This window comes from Ovis canadensis, chromosome 7 (genome assembly GCF_042477335.2).
Source record: "Ovis canadensis isolate MfBH-ARS-UI-01 breed Bighorn chromosome 7, ARS-UI_OviCan_v2, whole genome shotgun sequence".
In the NCBI taxonomy this organism is placed as follows: domain Eukaryota; kingdom Metazoa; phylum Chordata; class Mammalia; order Artiodactyla; family Bovidae; genus Ovis; species Ovis canadensis.
Genome location: NC_091251.1, coordinates 17,533,653 through 17,553,461, shown reverse-complemented (window position 1 = coordinate 17,553,461; position 19,809 = coordinate 17,533,653). Strand labels below are relative to the sequence as shown.

The window sequence follows — 19,809 nt, the reverse complement described above, 5'->3', positions numbered from 1 at the left end:
GAAAAAAAACTTCCATCTACATTTGAGAAAGTAGTACGGATTTTTATTGTCAAAACAAGTAAGAGATACAAGCATAACAGAAGACACAAATAAATTAATTCTGATCATTTGAGACTCCAGGGTGTCTCTGGGGGAAGGTCAGCTCGGCTCCTTGTGTAGACACAATACCGTCCAAAGGCAAGAGACAGCAGGAACGGATGGTGTTCAAGACAGTGGCTGCACGTGTACAGTGAAGAGAAATGAGAGAGTGGCTTCCCCAGTTCCTTCCTCAGCGAGGTATGTTTACGAAGGCATGAGGCTCATTTGAGGGGAAAATGATTGCATACAGAAATTTTTTTATTCTTCTGCCTCCCAGGAAAAAAATTTCGAAGCCCTAGCCTGAGCAAGAAAATCAAACTAGAGTGACAGCAGTTTCCCATGAACCTCAAGACTACATTCCAACTGCAGCAAATGGAAGCTAAATTAATGTCACTTTAAAGTGCAACAAAGGATGTGTTAAGACTAGTGTTTGTTCTGTGACACGCAGAAGAGAAGCACCCCTCCCACAGCACAGGCCCCAGAGGTCCCACAGCAAGGGCTGGCTGCGGGACACAGGCCCACGAGGTCCCCCAGGACGCGAGGAGACGCCGGTGCCAGCACAAGCGGGGGGTCCCTGCCGGGGCTGGCTCCTAGCCCTACCCAGATCTCAAGCAGGCCTTGGGTTCCCTGACTGACCAGACCGGAGCACCCAGCACCAGCACCAGCACAGCCGTGAGGGCCGAAGCCGCCTGCGCTAGTCCACGGACATCCCCTCGCCATGGTCTGTCCACGCGCACCTGGACAGTGGTGAAGGAATCCTGAAGCCTTGGTTTTGGAACAACACAGACAGTCACCTAGTAAGCAGTGGTCCAAGTTCTGGGGAGGTCCCCATACACCACTGCTCAAGTTTAGTCTAACGTTAAAGCAATACAAAATGGCTTTTCCACACAAGGACAAGCTTTGCACTAATGTTTCGCAAAAACCAATTATGTCTCCATCTAGCCTCAGTCTGATTTTCACAAAGACAAAACTTTTCCTATGTCAGAGCCAAGGTAAAGGGAGCTGGGCTCGATACCCTCGATGCAGAGCCCCCGGGACAGAAAGCTCTAGAAGCCAGTGGGTGTGAGAACATTCAAGTCCCGGGGTTTGAGGCTGTGGGCCCGCGGCAGCTGCTTCGTCCCTTCCATCACTGGGATATCCATCTTGGGCGGCTTGAACGTTGCTGGCTCCTCCGTCCTCCGGGTGGCTTGTCCGCGCATCACTTCCATTGGAGAAGGCTTCTGGGCTCCTTTGTAGGCTTGGATGGCAAAGCCTCCTGCAGAAGGAAACCACAGAGCAGACAATTTCAAGATCTGTCGGCAGTTACCAGCAAACGTGGTCAAACGCCCGCCACGCTGCTTTCTTTAGGGAAGAGGGTGCCCCACCTGACTCAGACTTCGGGAGGGATCTCGGTCCAAAGAGGCTCCATTTATCAGCTGAGCTTCTGTCTTTATCCCCGCTTCCAGAATCCATGGTGCTAAGACTGGGGCCAGGTAAGGCTGTGGCAGAACCAGAAGTGAACCAGCCTCTGAAGAGAAAGGATAAAATGCCAGGTAACACACCCTTTTGCTCCAGCTCTAGAAGTGTTCCCTGCTGAGGCCAGGGGCCGCCAGCTCCCGCCCCTGACTTGGAAGCCTCGGGCTGAGCCCCCGGCTGCTGGGGCCGGCGAGGTGCTCACCTGCTCTTCTGCTTAGGGGAGGCCTGGGGGCTGCTGCTCGGGGTGGACTGCGTGGACGCCGGCTGCCTCTCCTCTCTTGCTGTCTCTCCACTCTGGAGCTTTAGTTTCTGCTCACATGGGTTCAGAAGAGAGACTTTGTGAAAGTCAGAGCAGATACAAGACAGCCAAGTCAGGGTGCAAACAACCTGCCTCACTCTGACTTCAGGAAAAGGACATGTCCGCAGGCGCGCCCTCTGGGTTACAGGACAGATGTTCTCCGGCTCTGCCGTGCTAGGTAAAAGGCCGTCTTTTAAAAACATGTTTTCATCAAATACATCTCAAACATCTCTGTACTAACTTCACACCAGAGCTTCTGATTTCCACACATTCACAGCCAGTAAGTGGAGGAGCCAGAAGCCCCGCCGTGGGCCCTCCTCAGCGCCCCTCCCTGCCTCTCCTAGGCCCAGCCTCGGCGCACCACTCTCTCCAGCTCAACGCTCCCTCTGTGAGCCTCTCCCTCCCGTACCCAGCCACCCGGTGCTCTGGGTGCAGTAAACAGATGCCTAACCACAGACCAGCAATTTCCCGGGGAGACAAGCCTGCCTGTCTCACTGCTCCTGGGCCAAGGCTTTCACACATCTCCATGCCCCGGGGCTAGTATGCCAATGCCCAGGCTACGCTTAAGTGCCCACGTGTGAATCCTCTCCATCCTCAGCATGGGAAGCTATGTGAGCTGGCATCTCAGCCATCCTCATGTTCTGCGACCAAGATGCAGAAGATGTGCCGGACTCAGCTCCATGGGTGCATGGGGTGAACTGGGCACGTGAGTTCGGAATGGCACCCTGGAAAGCTGTCGGTGTCAAAGGCTGACGGAGCTCCTCCAAAAGCATGTCTCGTCTGAGAGCCTCAGCTGGACACCAAACCAGCCCTGACTCCCCCACGGCACAGTTTTATGTGTGTGCAAAAATCATTCGGGACACTCATTACAAAAGGCAACCATCGTCTACAGTGTCTTGTATCTCTGCCACAGGCCACTAACTACATTATTCCTCCTTCTATATATTGTATATCACGCCTCCGAGTAAGCCCCTTCAGGAGCCAAATTCTTAGAAGATTCTGGAATATGAGAAAGAATCCACAGGGAATAGGGTATCCAGAGATTTGAGTTCAGATACTGTGGATGTTTAAATACATAACCTTAAACCCGTTTCTTCATTTACAAAACACGGATAATAGAGTCTATGTCAGAGGATTAATAAGATGAAGTGAATATGAGTGCTTGATAAATCTTAAAAGCAGCATTAATTATAAAATGATAGTCCCTGAAAGAAAATCATTTAAAACTATTTTATTGATACATTTGGTCATTATAAACCTTACTGAAGGGGCTTCCCAGGTGGCTCAGTGATAAAGAATCTGCCTGCCAGTACAGGAGAGATGGGTTCAATCCCTGGCTCAGGAAGATGCTCTGGAGAAATTGAAAATGACAACCCACTCCAGTATTCTTGCCTGGGAAATCCCGTGGACAGAGGAGCCTGGTGGGCCACAGTCCACGGGGTTGTGAAGAGTCAGACAGGACTTCGTGACTAAACAACAAAAGCCTTACTGAAAATTCTTTATTTGTTCCAATTTTAAAAATCAAAGAGCAGAAACATCCCAATTCTACACTATCTAAATTTTTTTAAAATTAAATTAGAACCTGACACTCCTTCTCATCCAGTGTTACCTCTGAGGTTCCCAACTCTCCTTTCTCACCCTCGGTCACTCACTAGCACAGAGTGACCCACGTTGGCTCTGCTGTTCATCACGTGCTCACACGGATCAGCCCAGAATCTCATCTGACCCTCCGACCCAAGCTTTATAGGCAGATAAGCAGAAACGAGGTTGAGAGCCCTGGACCTTTCAGCTAAAGTGCAACCACTCTGGAGGGGGACTAAACCAGCTCTAAATTCCTCATTCAAGTCTCTCCCCACCACTCTCCTCAACCCCCAACTAGCTGAGCGGGAACTCCTGAACCACAGCCGCACTCAGGCTGTAGAGGACGAGGGTCTGCGTGTGTTCAGTCCCTAAGAACAAGCTTACGTGGAGTGCTTCTGCCACTCGCAGGTACTTGGTCTCCTCAGTGGTGAGGCCCTTGTGTGGGGTGTAGCCGGCATCTCGCAGCCCTGCCTGTTGCTCAAAACGATGAATGCTCTCCTGGTTCTGTTCTGGGGACAGAGGACATGACAGTCATGGCCATCCCCCACCTCCCATCACAACCTGGGGGAGATAACATAGCCACCATTCTCCCCGGGAGCAAGAGCTCACACTGGCTGTCTGAGAGAGGATCCCCCAGACAGGCGTCATGGCAGCAATTCTCAATCTCCCACAGAGCGTCTCTGAGCAGAAGGAAGCCCCCTGACCCAAGCTAAAGAGCAGGTTACTCCTAAAGAGACAGCCGGCCAAACTCCAGGGAAACACTCCTTACTGTCCTCTCATTCGTACCCCAGGACATTTTCTGTCACTCATATTTAGACACGCGACACGGAGAAGGCAGCAGACATTCAGAGACAGTGCGAGCTCTCCAACACAAAGCTTTCTCAGAGACTCACCACCCTCTCTCAGACCTCTGCCCAAAGAGAAACCAGGCCACGCTTAGGCCAGGCGGCACCAGGGTAGCAGTTAGATCTGAACCCGAGAGAATGTGCCTTGAACTGGCCGAGGTCTACCGATGCGGTGCTTCCCACGGTGCGCGCGGCTGCCCGCCACAGGGCCTGGCACAGCATCTGATCGTCTCATCACCGGTGTCAGTGACGCCCTGGACGACTGGAATTTCTGCCTGACCTGCACACTCTGCGTAATACACCCCTCATGGGTGAGAATGTGGCGGCTGTGGGCCAAAAGTGCAGACGCCACAGGCCCTTCAGGACTTAGTTCTTCCCCTTCCAAGAGGCTAGTTTATTTCCATCAGAAGTAGAAGCAAGGGAAAACAGACACACACTAAATGTATAAAGGTGTTTTCCAGTCTTGCCAGGTAGTCACCTGAAAATTTTAAAAGCAGGAAAGGACTTCTTCATGAATACACTAATTTAAATGCAGCTTTTTTAAAAAATTAAGATTATACCAACATCAAAAGTTTATGGCAGTATTAGCTGAAAAAATAAAACGGTTTATTATACCTACAATTATATAAAAATATGCTTACAGGTGGACATAACTAAGCCAAATAAGTATCTGAGTGATAACAATATATACTGGGGTTCTACGATGTTTTATGCTGTTGGTAACCTGTATTTTCAATAAACAAGTTCTACTGCTCAGAAAGAACAATGACTAAGCTTCTTAACACTGCCAGGACACATTCTCAAGGTTGCAAAATACAAGTAGTAGCTGCTGATTCAAACAGTGCATTTCTGTGTGAATAAGAAACTAAGTCCAGGTAAGAGTCTGAACTTTCGGTTCCCGGGTGAGCTCTTCAGGAATTGCCCAAGACTAATTGGCGCCCTCCCCGAGCTCATAAACAAGGGCTTCTGACCTCCAACGTGCCCTGCCCCCAGCAGAGGCTGCTGCGGACAAGCAGAGCTCTGTATCTATTAACTGTTAACCTCCCATGGCAACTACAAGGACCCTCCAGAACCACTGAGTTTAGAGAACTTGTCAGGATGTTTCTAATTCAGGCTATCTTGTTTCTAGTCTCATCAGGACCATAAATCACATATTCTTAAGACTAAAGACTGGTGCCTCAAGGTCCAGGAAAAAGAACAACTCTGAGCCATTTAATTTTAAAAAGCGCAGGGCAGGTGGGTGATGCCTGAGGGGGTCTCCTCTAGCAGAGCCTGAGACAGCAGCAGCAGAAGCCCCTGGCCCCTGAGCACTGTGCTATCTAACCCTGCCACCTACTGCGGGCCAGATCCCCCACCTCTTGGAGGGGGAACAGCCGCCACAGTTAAGGCAACTTGCCCCAGGCCACACTGATGGACGGGGGAAAGCAAGGCCGTAGCAAAAGAGCAGCGGGAGTGCCCCGAATGAACCACAATCCTGAGCGCTGGGTCAATCTCCCGCCTTTTCAGGCTGGCCTCGGCGGGGCTTGCTGAGGACAGACACTGAGGCAGGTGGGCATGCAGAGCCCCTGGCAGCTGGCTGCGGGGGCTCAGCTCTCCCCCGCCCCACTTGACTCTATTCCGAGGGCGCAGAGGCTTACTTGTGATCAAAGAGCTCATGATGACATGGGTTGCTTTGGCCTTCACCACAGGGGCCTTCTCTGCACTGTGAGTGGCCGGCAGTGGGGCCGGGGCGCGTGGGGAGACGCTGGGCTCTCCCTCCTCCACCTGCTCAAGATGGGAGGGGGCGCGTGAGCCAGACACAGAGTCACAGCCTCACCCCCCCTTCAGGAGCAATCAGATCTGTGAGGAAACACGTGAAGGGGGCTGTCATCCCCACCTGGTTAGCTATAGATGATGCACAGCGACAGCACATATGAGATGATACAGAGAGCCTGTATTTACATACTCATAGAAGTGGGAGGGCCAGAATCGGAAGCCCTGGGCTTTACTGTCCTCCCAGACTGTCCAGTACACTATATTACCACGCCCTAAGGACGCAGAGGAGACCTATCACTAGGCGTTGACTGTGTCCCGAGCACCATCCCTGCTTTTGCGCGATTAACCACTGCATCTACTAAGTAGTTCTGGAACCCTGCCGAGCGCCAGCATCCACTGGAGGGCTTGTTAAACAACTGCTGGGCCCCACCCAGAGGGGATTCAGGAGGTCTGGGCAGGGGCTCAAGAACGTTATTTCCAACAAACCCCCAAGTGATGCTGTTGCTGCAGGTCCCGAGACCACACTTTCTGGACCACGGCTCTAAAGGTCCAATAATGGTCCTTTAAAACACACCAGAAAGTCTCCATAGCGCTTCATCTTTCACGCGAGCAAGCTGGAGCATGCTGCCTTCCCTCAGCTCAGCACCTGACGCGGTGCTCGGCGCTGACTGGAAGCAGAGAAGTGGGCTTCCTCCTTATTCTCTGCTTCTCCAAAGGAGCTGAGAGGAAATATGGTCAGAAAGGAGGGGAGTAGACGGAAAGTACTGAAATGTGTCCCTGTTACAAAACAGGATTTAAACTTCTCAGCCACAATCTAACTAACTCGAGTAAAACCTAAATAAACCTCTGCTTCCTCACTTGGAGGACAGCTGCGGGTGGGGACGCGGATGCCTAGGGCGTAGAGAGTTAGGACCAGCGGAAGCATGCACGCAGAGTGGGGCTGGGCTCCCCGTGGAGAACGGCTGTTCCAAATGTCAGCTGTCCCAGCTGGGGCACAGCCGAAGACTGGACGCACATTCTTTGCCTCGTGAAGCAGGCAGGAGCCTTCACAGATGCAGAGGGTGGCGGGCCGCCCAAGCCCCAAGCCCCATCAGGAGCCGCGCTTATTATCCCCTGCTCCAGTCCCGGGAGCCTGCTGCTGTGGCGCCACCGGCCGCTGCCGGGCCCTTCTCTCCTGGTACTGCCAGCACTTTTTACAGAGTGCTTCCACCTCAGTAGCTGACTGGGTCAGATCTTGGTAGATGACTAATGTGGGGAATGCGCCCTGGAGCTGCAGGGGACTCCTTCATGGCGACGGCAAGAGGCGCCCCATTCTAAGAGCCTGACAGGGCGGGCGCGGGTGAGTGGGGCACCCCCGTTAGAAAGGAAGGCTCAGATACGGCTCTACCGAGAGAGGCGGGCTGGGAGCCAGTCACAGCATCAGCTCCACACAGAAGATGGGAGCCTCCCTGCTATCTCTTCTTTAATCCCCACAGCAGCTCCATGACAAAAGTATTTTCATCTCTCACATGAGACGCTGCCTCAGGGGTGAGGCCAGGCTCACGGCAGGGGAACAGGCTGTTCGGGGTTCACCCCCAGGGCTGCTTACACAGGGGCTTTACCTGCCCTCAGGACCCGAGCCGTCACACGACCCCACAGTGCAGCGCGACCGCAGGTGTGGGTAAGGAGGAGTCACCTGAACTGGGCAAGGCTAGCTAATTCAGGCAATGGCACCCACTCCAGTACTGCTGCCTGGAGAATCCCATGGATGGAGGAGCCTGGTGGGCTGCAGTCCATGGGGTTGCTAAGAGTTGGACACGACTGAGTGACTTCACTTTCACTTTTCACTTTCAAGCATTGGGGAAGGAAATGGCAACCCACTCCAGTGTTCTTGCCTGGAGAGTTCCAGGGACGGGGGAGCCTGTTGGGCTGCCGTCTATGGGATCGCACAAAGTCGGACACGACTGATGTGACTTAGCAGCAGCAGAAGCACCAGCTAATTCAGGCAATGGGACCACTTTCTGGCATCTTGGTCGTGGGAAGTCAGAGGTGAGAACAGACAGTCAGGAAGCAGAGGCTCCAATAACAAGCCTGCAGCCAACATGTAAGAAGCATGAGCCCAGCTGCACAAAGGGCTGTGAGCGCAGATCCGCGCGTGTGCCTGCGGCAGGAGGGCCAACAGGGAGGCAGCTTCCCGGGGACGGCACAGGACAGGCACCCGAGACAGGACCGCACGAGGAGCAGCGCAGCACATCTGCCACGCCCTCCACCAGATGCTGCAGAGGGATACAGATCAGACGCAGCCCTGCCCCCAATATGCTAATGGAGGGTGCCGTAACACAGCAGGGATGCTGACAGGGTCCAGAGGACACTGGAGACCTGAAAAGCAGGGGGACAGTTTACTGGGAGGACAGAGGAAGACCACAGAGGAGACTGAGATCGAGCTAAGACTCAAAGGATGCCGTCTGTCAGGCAGATGGGACAGGACGGGGACTGGGACTGTTCCAGGCAATCGGAGCAGTGACAAGCAGAGATTCAGAGGCATCCAACACCCTATTAAGCACAAGAAATCTTAGGAAACTGGCAAGGCTGGATCACGGCATGTGGGGCGCATGGTGTTCAGAGGACCAGGACCATGCAAATCCAGACTAAGACTAAGGAGCTTGGACTTAATACTGTGGAAACGGCAGGGGCGGGTAACGAGAGAAGACAGGGCCACGCTAGTTTAAAATGATAAAGGAAAAGAGGCCCACCAACCCCACAGGGAACATTAACATGTACAAAGATGAGTGGGTGCCCCATTCGCTGGGTGCTGGGAGCCACCGGCGGCTTCAGGAGCAGAGGAAGCAGAAGGAAGGGGCTGGGCCTGCCAGCGGCACTCGGCAGGGTCAGATACCTTGGCGAGGTGCTGATACTTGCGCTCTGGAATCACTGGCTTCCAGGGGATGCTGCCCATGTCCGATGGAGGAGGAGTCATGGGTGTAGGGTCCTCAAGGGCATCATCATAGCTGAATGCCCGGCGGTACATCCCGATGGGCAGGGACATCTTGCCTAGAGGCCCACTAGGCTCAAGAGCTAAGAACAGAGACACTGGTCAGGATGGGTTTACCAGCTGAACATACTGGTAGCTTTAAACTAATTTGTCTGTAGGCAGGAAGGCTCTGAAACACTTCTGGGACAAAGCAATAGCAGCTGGTTCTGGAACAGCTAACCCAGGCAAGGTAAGGAAACAGGACAAAGCCGTTCCTCTCGGCCTGCCACTTTGGATTCTCCACTTCACCCACACAGCGGCCCTAATCCATCTTCATGGATTAGGAAACCAAACAATTCAATTTACCTGAGCCAGGTCACATAACTTCAAAGTGCAGTAAGGAATCAAAACCCAAACCCACCTGATTTCAAAGCTTGTATTCTTTAGGCCATCACCCCCGTGGCAATCCCAAGCATCTCAACTCAGGCAAAACTGAGGATATGAAGTCTTAGGAATCCCTGGCAGTCCAGTGGTTAGGACTTGGCACTTTCACTGCTGAGGCCCCAGGTTCAATCCAGGGTCAGGGAACTAAGAGTCCATAAGCCTCATGGCCTGCACCACCCACCCCCAAAAAAAGCATGAAGTTTTGTTCCCATTTTATACTACAGACGAGTGAGTGAAGGCTCAGAGGTGACAGATCCTGCCTTTCCTACATCTCCTCAGAAAACGAGCAATATGACGTGCTGGGCACACTGGGTGTCCAGCAGCGTCCAAAACAGTTTCAAATGTTCCCTATGACTCAAAAGAGCAAAGGCAATGTCCATCCAGAAACTACTGGCTACTGTTCTCTCGAAGCACTACCAGCTGACCCTGCTATTCCTGCCCACTGGAACGCCCCACCCTGACCCAGGCTCCCACTTCCAGGGCGCGCTCAGCTCTACCAGACCAGGGAGCAAAGTTCACTTTGTTTGTGGATCCTTTCAAACCAGGACTAATGCCCGATCCTGCCTTCAGGCTGACAGTTTCCTCTTGCTATAATTACACAACCACTTTCTCCAAAACATCAACCTGTGTGGCAGTTAAGTCCCAAACCAGCAAAGACATTCTATGTAAACAGAGTGGGACAAGCAGTTACCCTTACTATTATGATTTGTAACAATTACCAACAAATCCTTAGAAAGAGGATTAGTAGTTGCCTGGAACTGGGTGGAGGGAGGAGCCAAGGCAGGGATAAGGCATGACCACTGCAGGGACAAGGCTTCCTTTTGGGGGTGAGAAAATATTCTGGAGTTAGGCAGTGGTGATGGTTGCACAGCTCTGTCACTAAAGATCGCTACTGACCTGTTCACTTTAAAATGGCTGATTGTATAGTATGTGGATTATCTCACTCAAAACACACACAAAAGCAAATAACAATTACCAAGTACCTTCCTTGTCAAGCACGCATCCCTCATCTTTTCTAATCCTCATTAAGCAGATATTCTTCCCCTTTTCCAGCCTGGGAAACTGAGGCACAGATCTTAAACACCCCACTAGCAAGCATGAGGTGAAACCAGCCAGCACTCACACCCTCCATGCTCCCCACCCTTCAAGCAGCAACCTGGTGCATGCAACCCTGGGGCCCAGACGCCCACAGGGAGGTTACAGTCAGCACAACCACAGCGAAAGACAAACAAGCACAAGCTGACGGGAGGCTGAGACTCAGGATGGATCCGTACCGAAAGACAGAGGGGAGACTCCTATCCCTCCACTTAATTTGGGAGCAATTTCACAAACATCTTAAAGACATCCCAATAGCCTTCCTAAAAATAATAAAGTCAGGTAGTATTTATGAGGAAATATATTCCCCAGTGGCTGAGCTGGAAAAGAATCCGCCTGCAATGTGGGAGACCTGGGTTGGGTCCCTGGGTTGGGAAGATCCCCTGGAGAAGGGAATGGCTACCCACTCCAGTATTCTGGCCTGGAGAATTCCATGGACTGTCGCAAAGAGTCGGATACAACTGAGCAACTTTCACACATATTCCCATAAATAAGAAAACAAAAATTTTTCTGGGCAGTAAGTAACTATTCGATATTAACTTTTGATTCACAATTTTCATTTATTTGATGTTTGACCTGCACAGTAACCCGGAGAGACAGGCACCATCACCTATACTGAGACTCAAAAACTGACTCAGGGACTTCCCGGGTGGTCCAGTGGTTAAGAACCCACCTTCCAGGGCAGGGGACAGGGGTTCACTCCCTAGCCAGGAACTAAGATCCCACACGCTATGGGGCAACGAAGCCAGTGCACCTTCACTGGAGAGCCCGTGCCCCAACTACCAAGGCAGGCCTGCAGGCGCCGCAACTGGAGAAAGCAGCCCGCAACACCACAACGAAGACCAGTGCAGCCAGGATGATGATGAACAGATTTTTAAATTTGTTTTAAAAATTGAGTGATTCAGATTTTAAAAATCACTAACCACTCCCACTGAAACAGTCTAAGGAAGGATCAATGACTTCACTAACCCAGAAATTACCACCCTGTAAAGAACCCAGGACTCACTAATTGCAGTGAATATTCTCATAACTAAGTTCAAGGTGCCTTGAAATCAGGCTGGTGTCTTTTTTGCTTTGACTTTCATTCCTCCCAATCTCCTACCTCCTCCTCACAAAAAAAAAAAAGGGGTGAGTTTAGTCATTTTGGTACAAGAACTATTCTGAATTTTGACTTGATATGTAAGAAACTGACAAATCTGTCATATGCTTAAGCACAACAGGGCTTCCCTGGTGGTGCAGAGCGTAAAGCGTCTGCCTGCAACGCGGGAGCCCCAGGTTCCATCCCTGGGTCGGGAAGATTCCCCTGGAGAAGGCAATGGCAACCCACTCCAGTACTCTTGCCTGGAGAATCCCATGGAGGGAGGAGCCTGGTGGGCTACAGTCCATGGGGTTGCAAAGAGTCAGACTCGACTAACTACTACTACTAAGTGCAATAAGGGTACTCTTTCAAGTTAGATTTTGCGTTCACACCCTGGGTGGGTTAATAAGATAATATGTTAAGATTTAATGTGATAATAAGATAATACTAATCATTTAATAGGATTATATTAATAAGATAATAGACTGGCATCATTTAAATAGTAAGTCTGAATGGCAGAGAGTAACTATTAACATCTGGTTCAGAAAAAGTGGTTTCTGTCTAGTTTAAAACCTTAAAGGGTAAAACATAACTTTACCAAAAAGAACTAAGTTTACCAGGCACTTCTGGTTGTCTCGAAGCCATTGAAAGACTGGGATCCAGGCGCTTTTCCTACACAGATTTTGAGCTGAGTTCCCCGCCACCTAATAAAAATAACAAAGGGTATTTTCTTACAGGGAACACCAAAGACTAGCTCCAATGCTGTTCTTTCAACAGGCACACAGAGTTTTATGGCTTTAACACATAAAGAGCCGATGAGTGACAAACATGCCAAGGGAGAAAAAAAAAAAAAAGGATAGAGTCAAAGGACTCAGCGTACCCGTCACTGATCTTAACACCCATGATATGACAAAGACGCCATGCAGAGTGAAAAGGTCCCCTTACCAGAGAGAGATGATGCGACGATTATGCCGACAGACAGCTATCAATGAGGAGCATTGTCCAGCTGCTGCAAATTAGCGAAACTGCTCAGGAAGAGTCCATCCATTCCAGAGGTTCTGAGAACAAATAACCAGCGTTGGCACAGCCCTGCAGAGTCTGCCAAACATCTCCCTGTATTTCATGTTTTTGCCACAACACCCTAAAAAGAGATACTATACTCATTTTATTTTTCAGTAAGTTAGGGCTCAGGGTCAAAATAACCTGACCCACAGCAAGCGGCCAGGGATCAAGTCAATCAATTCATTCTTTGTTGCTAGTACTGACTGATACTCAGACAACGCTTATCTTGTGTTTTAACCCTTGGAGCAATCCATTGTTTACTCCCACTTTAGAAGAAACTAAAAAGGAGAAGTGACTTGTCCAAGGTCACAGATAAGTGGCCCATCTGTAAGGCAAAGCTCTGAGGAAGCCGTTATTAGCTTTCAACTTGCTACACTGGCCCCCCTACCGTGATGAAGCTCAGACGGCAACCACGTAAAGAGCATCGCAGAAGCCAAAGCTCCATCAACCTCGGAGGCCAGGGAGCGTTCCGACAAGGCCACCTCCCCTTCCACTTCCCGGGGCCCGGCCCTCCCCCTGCCCCGCAGAGCTCTGACTTCTCCTTTACCAGAGGCAAGACAACGCCACCAGGAGGCGAAAGGCCTGGGCTGACTCACCGCCTCTTCCACCCAGCGAGGCTTAAGAAGACTACGGAGATTAGGGGCAGGGGCTGGCTCAAGATGAAGGTTTCCCGGGGCAAGGCAAGGAGGAGGCTGGGGAGCTGAAGGCGGGCAAGGGTGGTCCAGGACCAGGCCGGCTTGGTAGAAGCGGGGCCGGGGGCCGGGGCCGCGGGGGCGTCATCGCTGAGGAACCCCGCGGTGGGAGGAACCCGCCGTCCCCCCCCGCACAGAAGGCGGAGCGAAAGCTGCCCGGTGCGGTCCAGCCAAGCTCCGAGCCTGAGTAAGCCCGCCTGAGGGAGGGCAGCGCGAGGCCCCAGGCCCGGGCCTGGCGGGGACGGGGGCCAGGCCGTCCTAAACAGCGGAGCCCGAGCCCCCGGGAGGGCAGGCCCGGCTCCTCCAGTTACCTTTCCGTCCGCCGCCGCCGCGGAGCTGCCTGCGGCCCGGGACTAAAGAGGCTCCAAAGACCCACGTCTCTCGAAAGGCTGTTGCGCAGTCCGGATCCAAGCCATGGTGTGAGCGGCGCTGTGCCTGTGGCGACACAGAGGGTCCCCGACGCCAACCTGGGAGGGAGAACAGGATACCAGCGGCCGGCAGCCTCCCTGATAAACTCTCCCGAGGCTGCGTCACTTCACGCGAGACCTGGCAGGATGAGGGCGGGGCTCGGAGCATGCTGGGAGTGGTAGTCCACGACCCGGCAAGCCCCGGGATCACCACGGGCACTGACGGTCTTGGGGTCAGGGCTCCGTGTGTCTAACTCGCCAGCTCCCAGAAGAAAAGCGCCCTTTGACCAGACGACAGAGGATGAGATGTCTGGATGGCATCACGGACTCGATGGATGTGAGTCTGAGTGGACTCCTGGAGTTGGTGATGGACAGGGAGGCCTGGAGTGCTGCGATTCATGGGGTCGCAAAGAGTCGGACACGACTGAGCGACTGAACTGAACTGACCAGAATTCTATGCCTGGGCCTGTGACAGGCTGAGGACAGACTGAGATAGCACGGTAAAGTGACACTCTCAAACCTTTTTCATTTAGGGAAGTTGACGTTCAGAGAGATGTGAAGGCACTTTGACTAAGAAGACCTGAAGTGAGCAGGGACCCTCTTCCAGGAACTGCTGGGTTCATATTAGTAGCAGGGTTCATACTTGTAAGCAGGACCAAAACAAGAAGCAAGCAGCGCCTGCCTCTTCTAGGTGGTGGTGGTGGTGTTCGGTCGCTAAGTTGCGTCCAGCTCTTTGGGACAGCATACACTACGGCCAGTGAAGATCCGGTCTTTTGCTATCTCCCGCAGTTTGCTCAAATTCACGTCCATTGAGTTGGTGATGTTACCTAATCATCTTATCCTCTGCAACCCCCTTCTCCTTTTGCCTTCAATCACTCCCAGCATCAGGGTCAATTCCAATGAGTTAGGTCTTCCCATCAGATAGCCAAAGTATTGGAGCTTCAGCATCAGTCCTTCCAATGAATATTCAGCATTTCCCCAGCCATCTGGAGATAAAACCACATGGAACTGTTTTTAAAATGATCAATTCCCTGTCAGATGCCAGTCCTACTGGGGTGACCACTCGCGGATGAAAATCGGGATAATCTGCAATAATTAAAAGCTCTCCAGGTGAATCTTATCTTAGGCAATTACAGGTGATGTAAGGATAGGTATAATTTTCTTCACTCAGTTTTGCCATCTCATCCTAAAACGACTGCCCACAATTTCTTCCTACCCTAAATTTACCCAGAACATTGTGGTCATGCTGATATTCTTAAATCAGAAACGTCTTTATCTGATTCCTATGAAGACTTCAGTGACTCCCCTCTGCCAATAACATCCCACATCCCTTCATATCAGTGAAGGGACCTCTGGTGACCTATCTAAGTTCACCTCCCCACATTCCTTCCCTTGGGCCAAAGCTACTGAGCCACCCACTCCTGTTACCACCCCTCCCATCTCTTACCTAACTCAGTGAGTGAGTCAAAGTCCCTCAGTCATGTCCAACTCTTTGCAACCCCATGGATAGTCCATGGAATTCTCCAGGCCAGCATATTGGAGTGGGTAGCCCTTCCCTTCTCCAGGGGATCGTCCGAACGCAGGTACAAACCCAGGTCTCTGGCATGCGGGCAGACTCTTTACCAGCTGAGCCACTAGGCAAGCCCTACCTAACTCAAGTCTTCCCCTTTGACCTCTGGCTTATCTTTTTGTTCCAAGAAGCCTCTGCATCACTCTCATCCTCAAAAGAGTCCTTTCTTTCTTGGGCTGTTTGAAGCTTCCTCAAAAAAACTGCCCCAGGTTGTCCTAAACCTTTGGAAAATAACAAATTTTCTTCCATATGGGAATAGGCATGACTTTATGATCATCTTTGCAAGCAAGAACATCTTCTGAAAGAGCATCCATTTAACTGCATTGGGAGAAACGAATATTTTATGCAAATCCTTGACCCAAGATGCTTTTGTTTAAGTCCTTTATGAAAAGTAGGTCTCCATAAACAAATTAGGGGGAAAATTTACTCCTTGGTACTCTGAATAAAGCAAATAGAAATTTTAACTGAATTTTGCCAGGTCTTAAAATTGTAACTGGATTTTATTAGGAGCCCAAAATAAGTGACAATCATAAGTAATTTTAAATTAACTTCAGGTTACAGAAACTTCTTTCACAGGACACTGCTGCGACTTTTTTTTTTTTTTTAATTCTCAAGGTCACTAACATAATTGGGTAAAACTGCACTAAGCAAATATCAAACCAGTTTTAGAAGATGCAAACATTATGCTGACTTCATATCATAATTACTGATACTGTATGCTGCTAAAACTATTTCAGATGAAATTCTTACAGGACTTAAATAATCTAACTCTTTTAGAACCAAGTCAATGGTTGTTTTGGTAAACAGAAGTATTCACAGAAAACAACTTTTCTCTGGTTAAAAATACAAAATTGGAAGACACTTTAATTTTTTATATCTTCAGTATAGATGTGACATTAGGATGCCCACAACCTCTTTAATTTCTATTTTATATACACTTTCCCATATAATTTATACTCTCATCTGGTGATCTGTACATTTTGAACTTCTTTTCCTCTTTATTTTAAACTTGAACTGGTATAGTCTCAAATCTTATGAAAGTTCTGCATTCATCAAACATTCAGTTATATTCTCCCACTTATAATGAAAGGGCCAGGCTTTCCATTAAGTATGCAGCTTTATTTTTAGTCAGATTGTTTTACTGTAGAGCTTTATTAACCTTTTTCACTTGGTTCAAACAGCTAGGGAAAGGTCACTAGCACCAAAGAACAATATTCAATAAGGACATTTAATAGATCTATGTCACCCTGCTTATTTAACTTATATGCAGAGTACATCATGAGAAACGCTGGGCTGAAAGAAGCACAAGCTGGAATCAAGATTGCCAGGAGAAATACCAATAACCTCAGATAGCAGGTGACACCACCCTTATGGCAGAGAGTGAAGAGGAACTCAAAAGCCTCTGGATGAAAGTGAAAGAAGAGAGTGAAAAAGTTGGCTTAAAGCTCAACATTCAGAAAACGAAGATCATGGCATCTGGTCCCATCACTTCATGGGAAATAGAGGCGGAAACAGTGGAAACAGTGTCAGACTTTATTTTGGGGGGCTCCAAAATCACTGCAGATGGTGATTGCAGCCATGAAATTAAAAGACGCTTACTCCTTGGAAGAAAAGTTATGAGCAACCTAGACAGCATATTCAAAAGCAGAGACATTACTTTGCCAACAAAAGTCCATCTAGTCAAGGCTACAGTTTTTCCAGTAGTCATGTATGGATGTGAGAGTTGGACTGTGAAGAAGGCTGAGTGCTAAAGAATTGATGCTTTTGAGCTGTGGTGTTGGAGAAGACTCTTGAGAGTCCCTTGGACTGCAAGCAGATCCAACTAGTCCATCCTAAAGGAGATCAGTCCTGAGTGTTCATTGGAAGGACTGATGCTGAGGCTGAACCTTCAATACTTTGGCCACCTCATGCGAAGAGCTGACCCATTGGAAAAGACTCTGATGCTGGGAGGGATTGGGGGCAGGAGGAGAAGGGGACGACAGAGGATGAGATGGCTGGATGGCATCACTGACTCAATGGACGTGAGTCTGGGTGAACTCCAGGAGTTGGTGATGGACAGGGAGGCCTGGCATGCTGTGATTCATGGGGTCACAAAGAGTCAGACACGACTGAGCGACTGAACTGAACTGAATCTTCCCTTAAACATTTTCTTCCTAAATTTATCCTAAAGATAATAGAGAGACTATTTTTAAAAAAAAGAAAAAAAAGAAGAGGAAGGAATTATCTTCTTCACGCCTTCTACTTTCACAACTAGTTTCACTTTTGGCAAAACTTAACAACGGCCTTACAAAGAGCTAGGCATTTCTAGTCTCCTGCCCTAAACTGGAAAGACTTTTTTAGAAACTTAAGATATGAATGTGCTGTACTGCAATAGATGCTTTAACATTTCTGACCGTATTTAAGGGCTTCTGAGGTGGTACAGTGGTAAAGAATCCACCTACCAATGCAGGAGACACAAAAGACACAGTTTGATCCCTGGGTCGGGAAGATCCCCTGGAGGTGGAAATGGCAACCCACTCCAGTATTCTTGTCTGGGAAATCCCATGGACAGAGGAGCCTGGCGGGCTTCAATCCACAGAGCTGCAAGAGAGTCATACACGACTGAGCGTGCACTGTATTTAATTCCAGGAAAACCTCGAAAGGTTGCTATTATTGTCCAAACTTTCAGACTAGAATTTAAGTCTCAACTAGGTAAGTAACCTGCTCGAGAGTCTTTAGCTAGTCCCCAAGAGGTAAACAGTGTGATCCCAAAGCCCGTGTTGTTTTTAGTACATATCAATGCCACCTTCAAATCCTTTGCCTTATTCTCCACTATCTACCAAATGTAATACAGTTAGTTTTTAGCTGGATGGTAGAAATCACTAGGATCCAGAGAAATGTCTTGTTCCAGGACACACACCTATTTAATAAGTCTAAACCTCCCTACAACAATATTAACATGGGGACAAAACTCAAGTCAAAATCTTCAGCCAGACCTTTTAAAATATAAGAAATTAAATATCAGAGTTGTTCTCAAATGTTTTGGTCCTTAGGAGGATAACTGACTTTCTAATTATTATACTAATGAATGTGATGTTTTAATAACCTAAAATGAAAAATTAATAGGTGATTAATGCTGTGAATATAAATAAAGGCAAACCCTTACTGTCCAAAGCAGTATAAATAAAGCCTACAAGAATGGAAGCCATGGGAAACAGTCATGTCTGAATCTAAATTCAATTAGAATAACTTGGCTTGCAGCAACAGAACCCAATTCAATATAGTTGGAAGGAAAACAGGGAATCATATTAGAATTCCTCAAATTGGCACCAACTAGGTGAAGATACTCACATTCCTCCCACTTTAAAAGTTAACACCTAAATCTATACTATCTTATCCCCTCCTTTTTTTCACTAGGACACACAGAATATTTGTTTACCTACAAGATTTTTATGAGAATATACTTCCCTGACAAAGACAGAATACCAGAGAGTTTATGTTTAAGAAACTTTTCTCTCTCCTCACAGGCTCTAATCCCATAAATCAGTAAGAGACTGGTGATAGGTAAGAGCCTTTCTTTAATAGATATAGTTCAGTTCAGTCCAGTCGCTCAGTCGTGTCCGACTCTTTGTGACCCCATGAATTGCAGCACACCAGGCCTCCCTGTCCATCACCATCTCCCAGTAGTACTTTTAAATTTTAAGACAAGAGAACCTGAAGATTCTGAAGGCATAAGTTGGAAAGACACAAAAGGGACAAAGTGTAAATAAGTCATCAGTTAATCGAACAGAATGACATTTTAATTTATGTGAATTCAAACAGGATTCACTTATATGACTTCATCTATACACTGTGCAAACAGAGATAGAATACTAACTAAATAATTGTTGCTGCTTAGTCACTCAGTCGTGCCCAGCTCTTTGCGACCCCATAGACTGTAGCCCACAAGGTTCCTCAGTCCATGGGATTCTCCAGGCAAAATCCTGGAGTGGGTTGCCATTTCCTTCTCCAGACTAAATAATGAGGTCCACCATTCCCTGAACGAGTTAAGTCCTGAAGTCAGTGAGTGTGAGATGCAGAATGTGTCTTCTGCTTCCTCGGTCAGTGTGTGCTGAGATCTCACGTGTACTAGGGTGATTCTAGGGCTAAAAGACAAACATGCACTCCAAATCTAAGTGTTCAACTACAGAAACAGCAAACAGCTCCAACAAACTTCGGAAGAAAAATAATACAACTGAAACTGACTTATGAAGAAGTGTTATGTTAGGATCCAACGCGGTGCTTTCCTAAGGAATTGCCTCTCCCTCCCTGAAACAGTCTCGTCTCTATGAGATCGCCACCTTCTGCATTGACCTTAGAGACCCTAAAACCCATCTCTCCATGAGAATCCTTATACATAAAAGAAAAAAAGAAACCATCCATCACTCTTTCTAAGATTAATGTGCAGGAAGTTTATGGGAGGAGCTGGCAGAAATGAGGATTAGGGACAACTATGTGGGTTAATAAAGGCAGTCTTTGAA

General features: G+C 48.9%; 1 protein-coding gene across 19 annotated transcripts; it reads right to left on the bottom strand.

Annotated features, from left to right (window-relative positions):
* Positions 1–21: 21 nt before the first annotated feature.
* KIAA1191 (KIAA1191 ortholog) lies at positions 22–14,726 on the bottom strand. 19 transcript variants are annotated; one of them, XM_069595294.1, is made up of 9 exons: positions 13,645–13,895; positions 12,525–12,637; positions 12,197–12,283; positions 8,888–9,066; positions 5,895–6,021; positions 3,797–3,921; positions 1,736–1,842; positions 1,443–1,585; positions 22–1,333 (listed from the first exon to the last, which is right to left on the bottom strand). In XM_069595294.1, exons 3-9 carry the CDS (start codon positions 12,222–12,224, stop codon positions 1,125–1,127), a joined length of 918 nt encoding a protein of 305 aa, XP_069451395.1. In that variant the 5' UTR covers positions 12,225–12,283; positions 12,525–12,637; positions 13,645–13,895; the 3' UTR covers positions 22–1,124. The 19 variants fall into 19 exon arrangements, with proteins under 19 accessions (XP_069451395.1, XP_069451392.1, XP_069451406.1 ...); XM_069595291.1 differs by having other exon boundaries at positions 5,895–6,024; positions 13,645–13,886; XM_069595305.1 differs by having other exon boundaries at positions 12,178–12,283; positions 13,645–13,881.
* Positions 14,727–19,809: the final 5,083 nt, after the last annotated feature.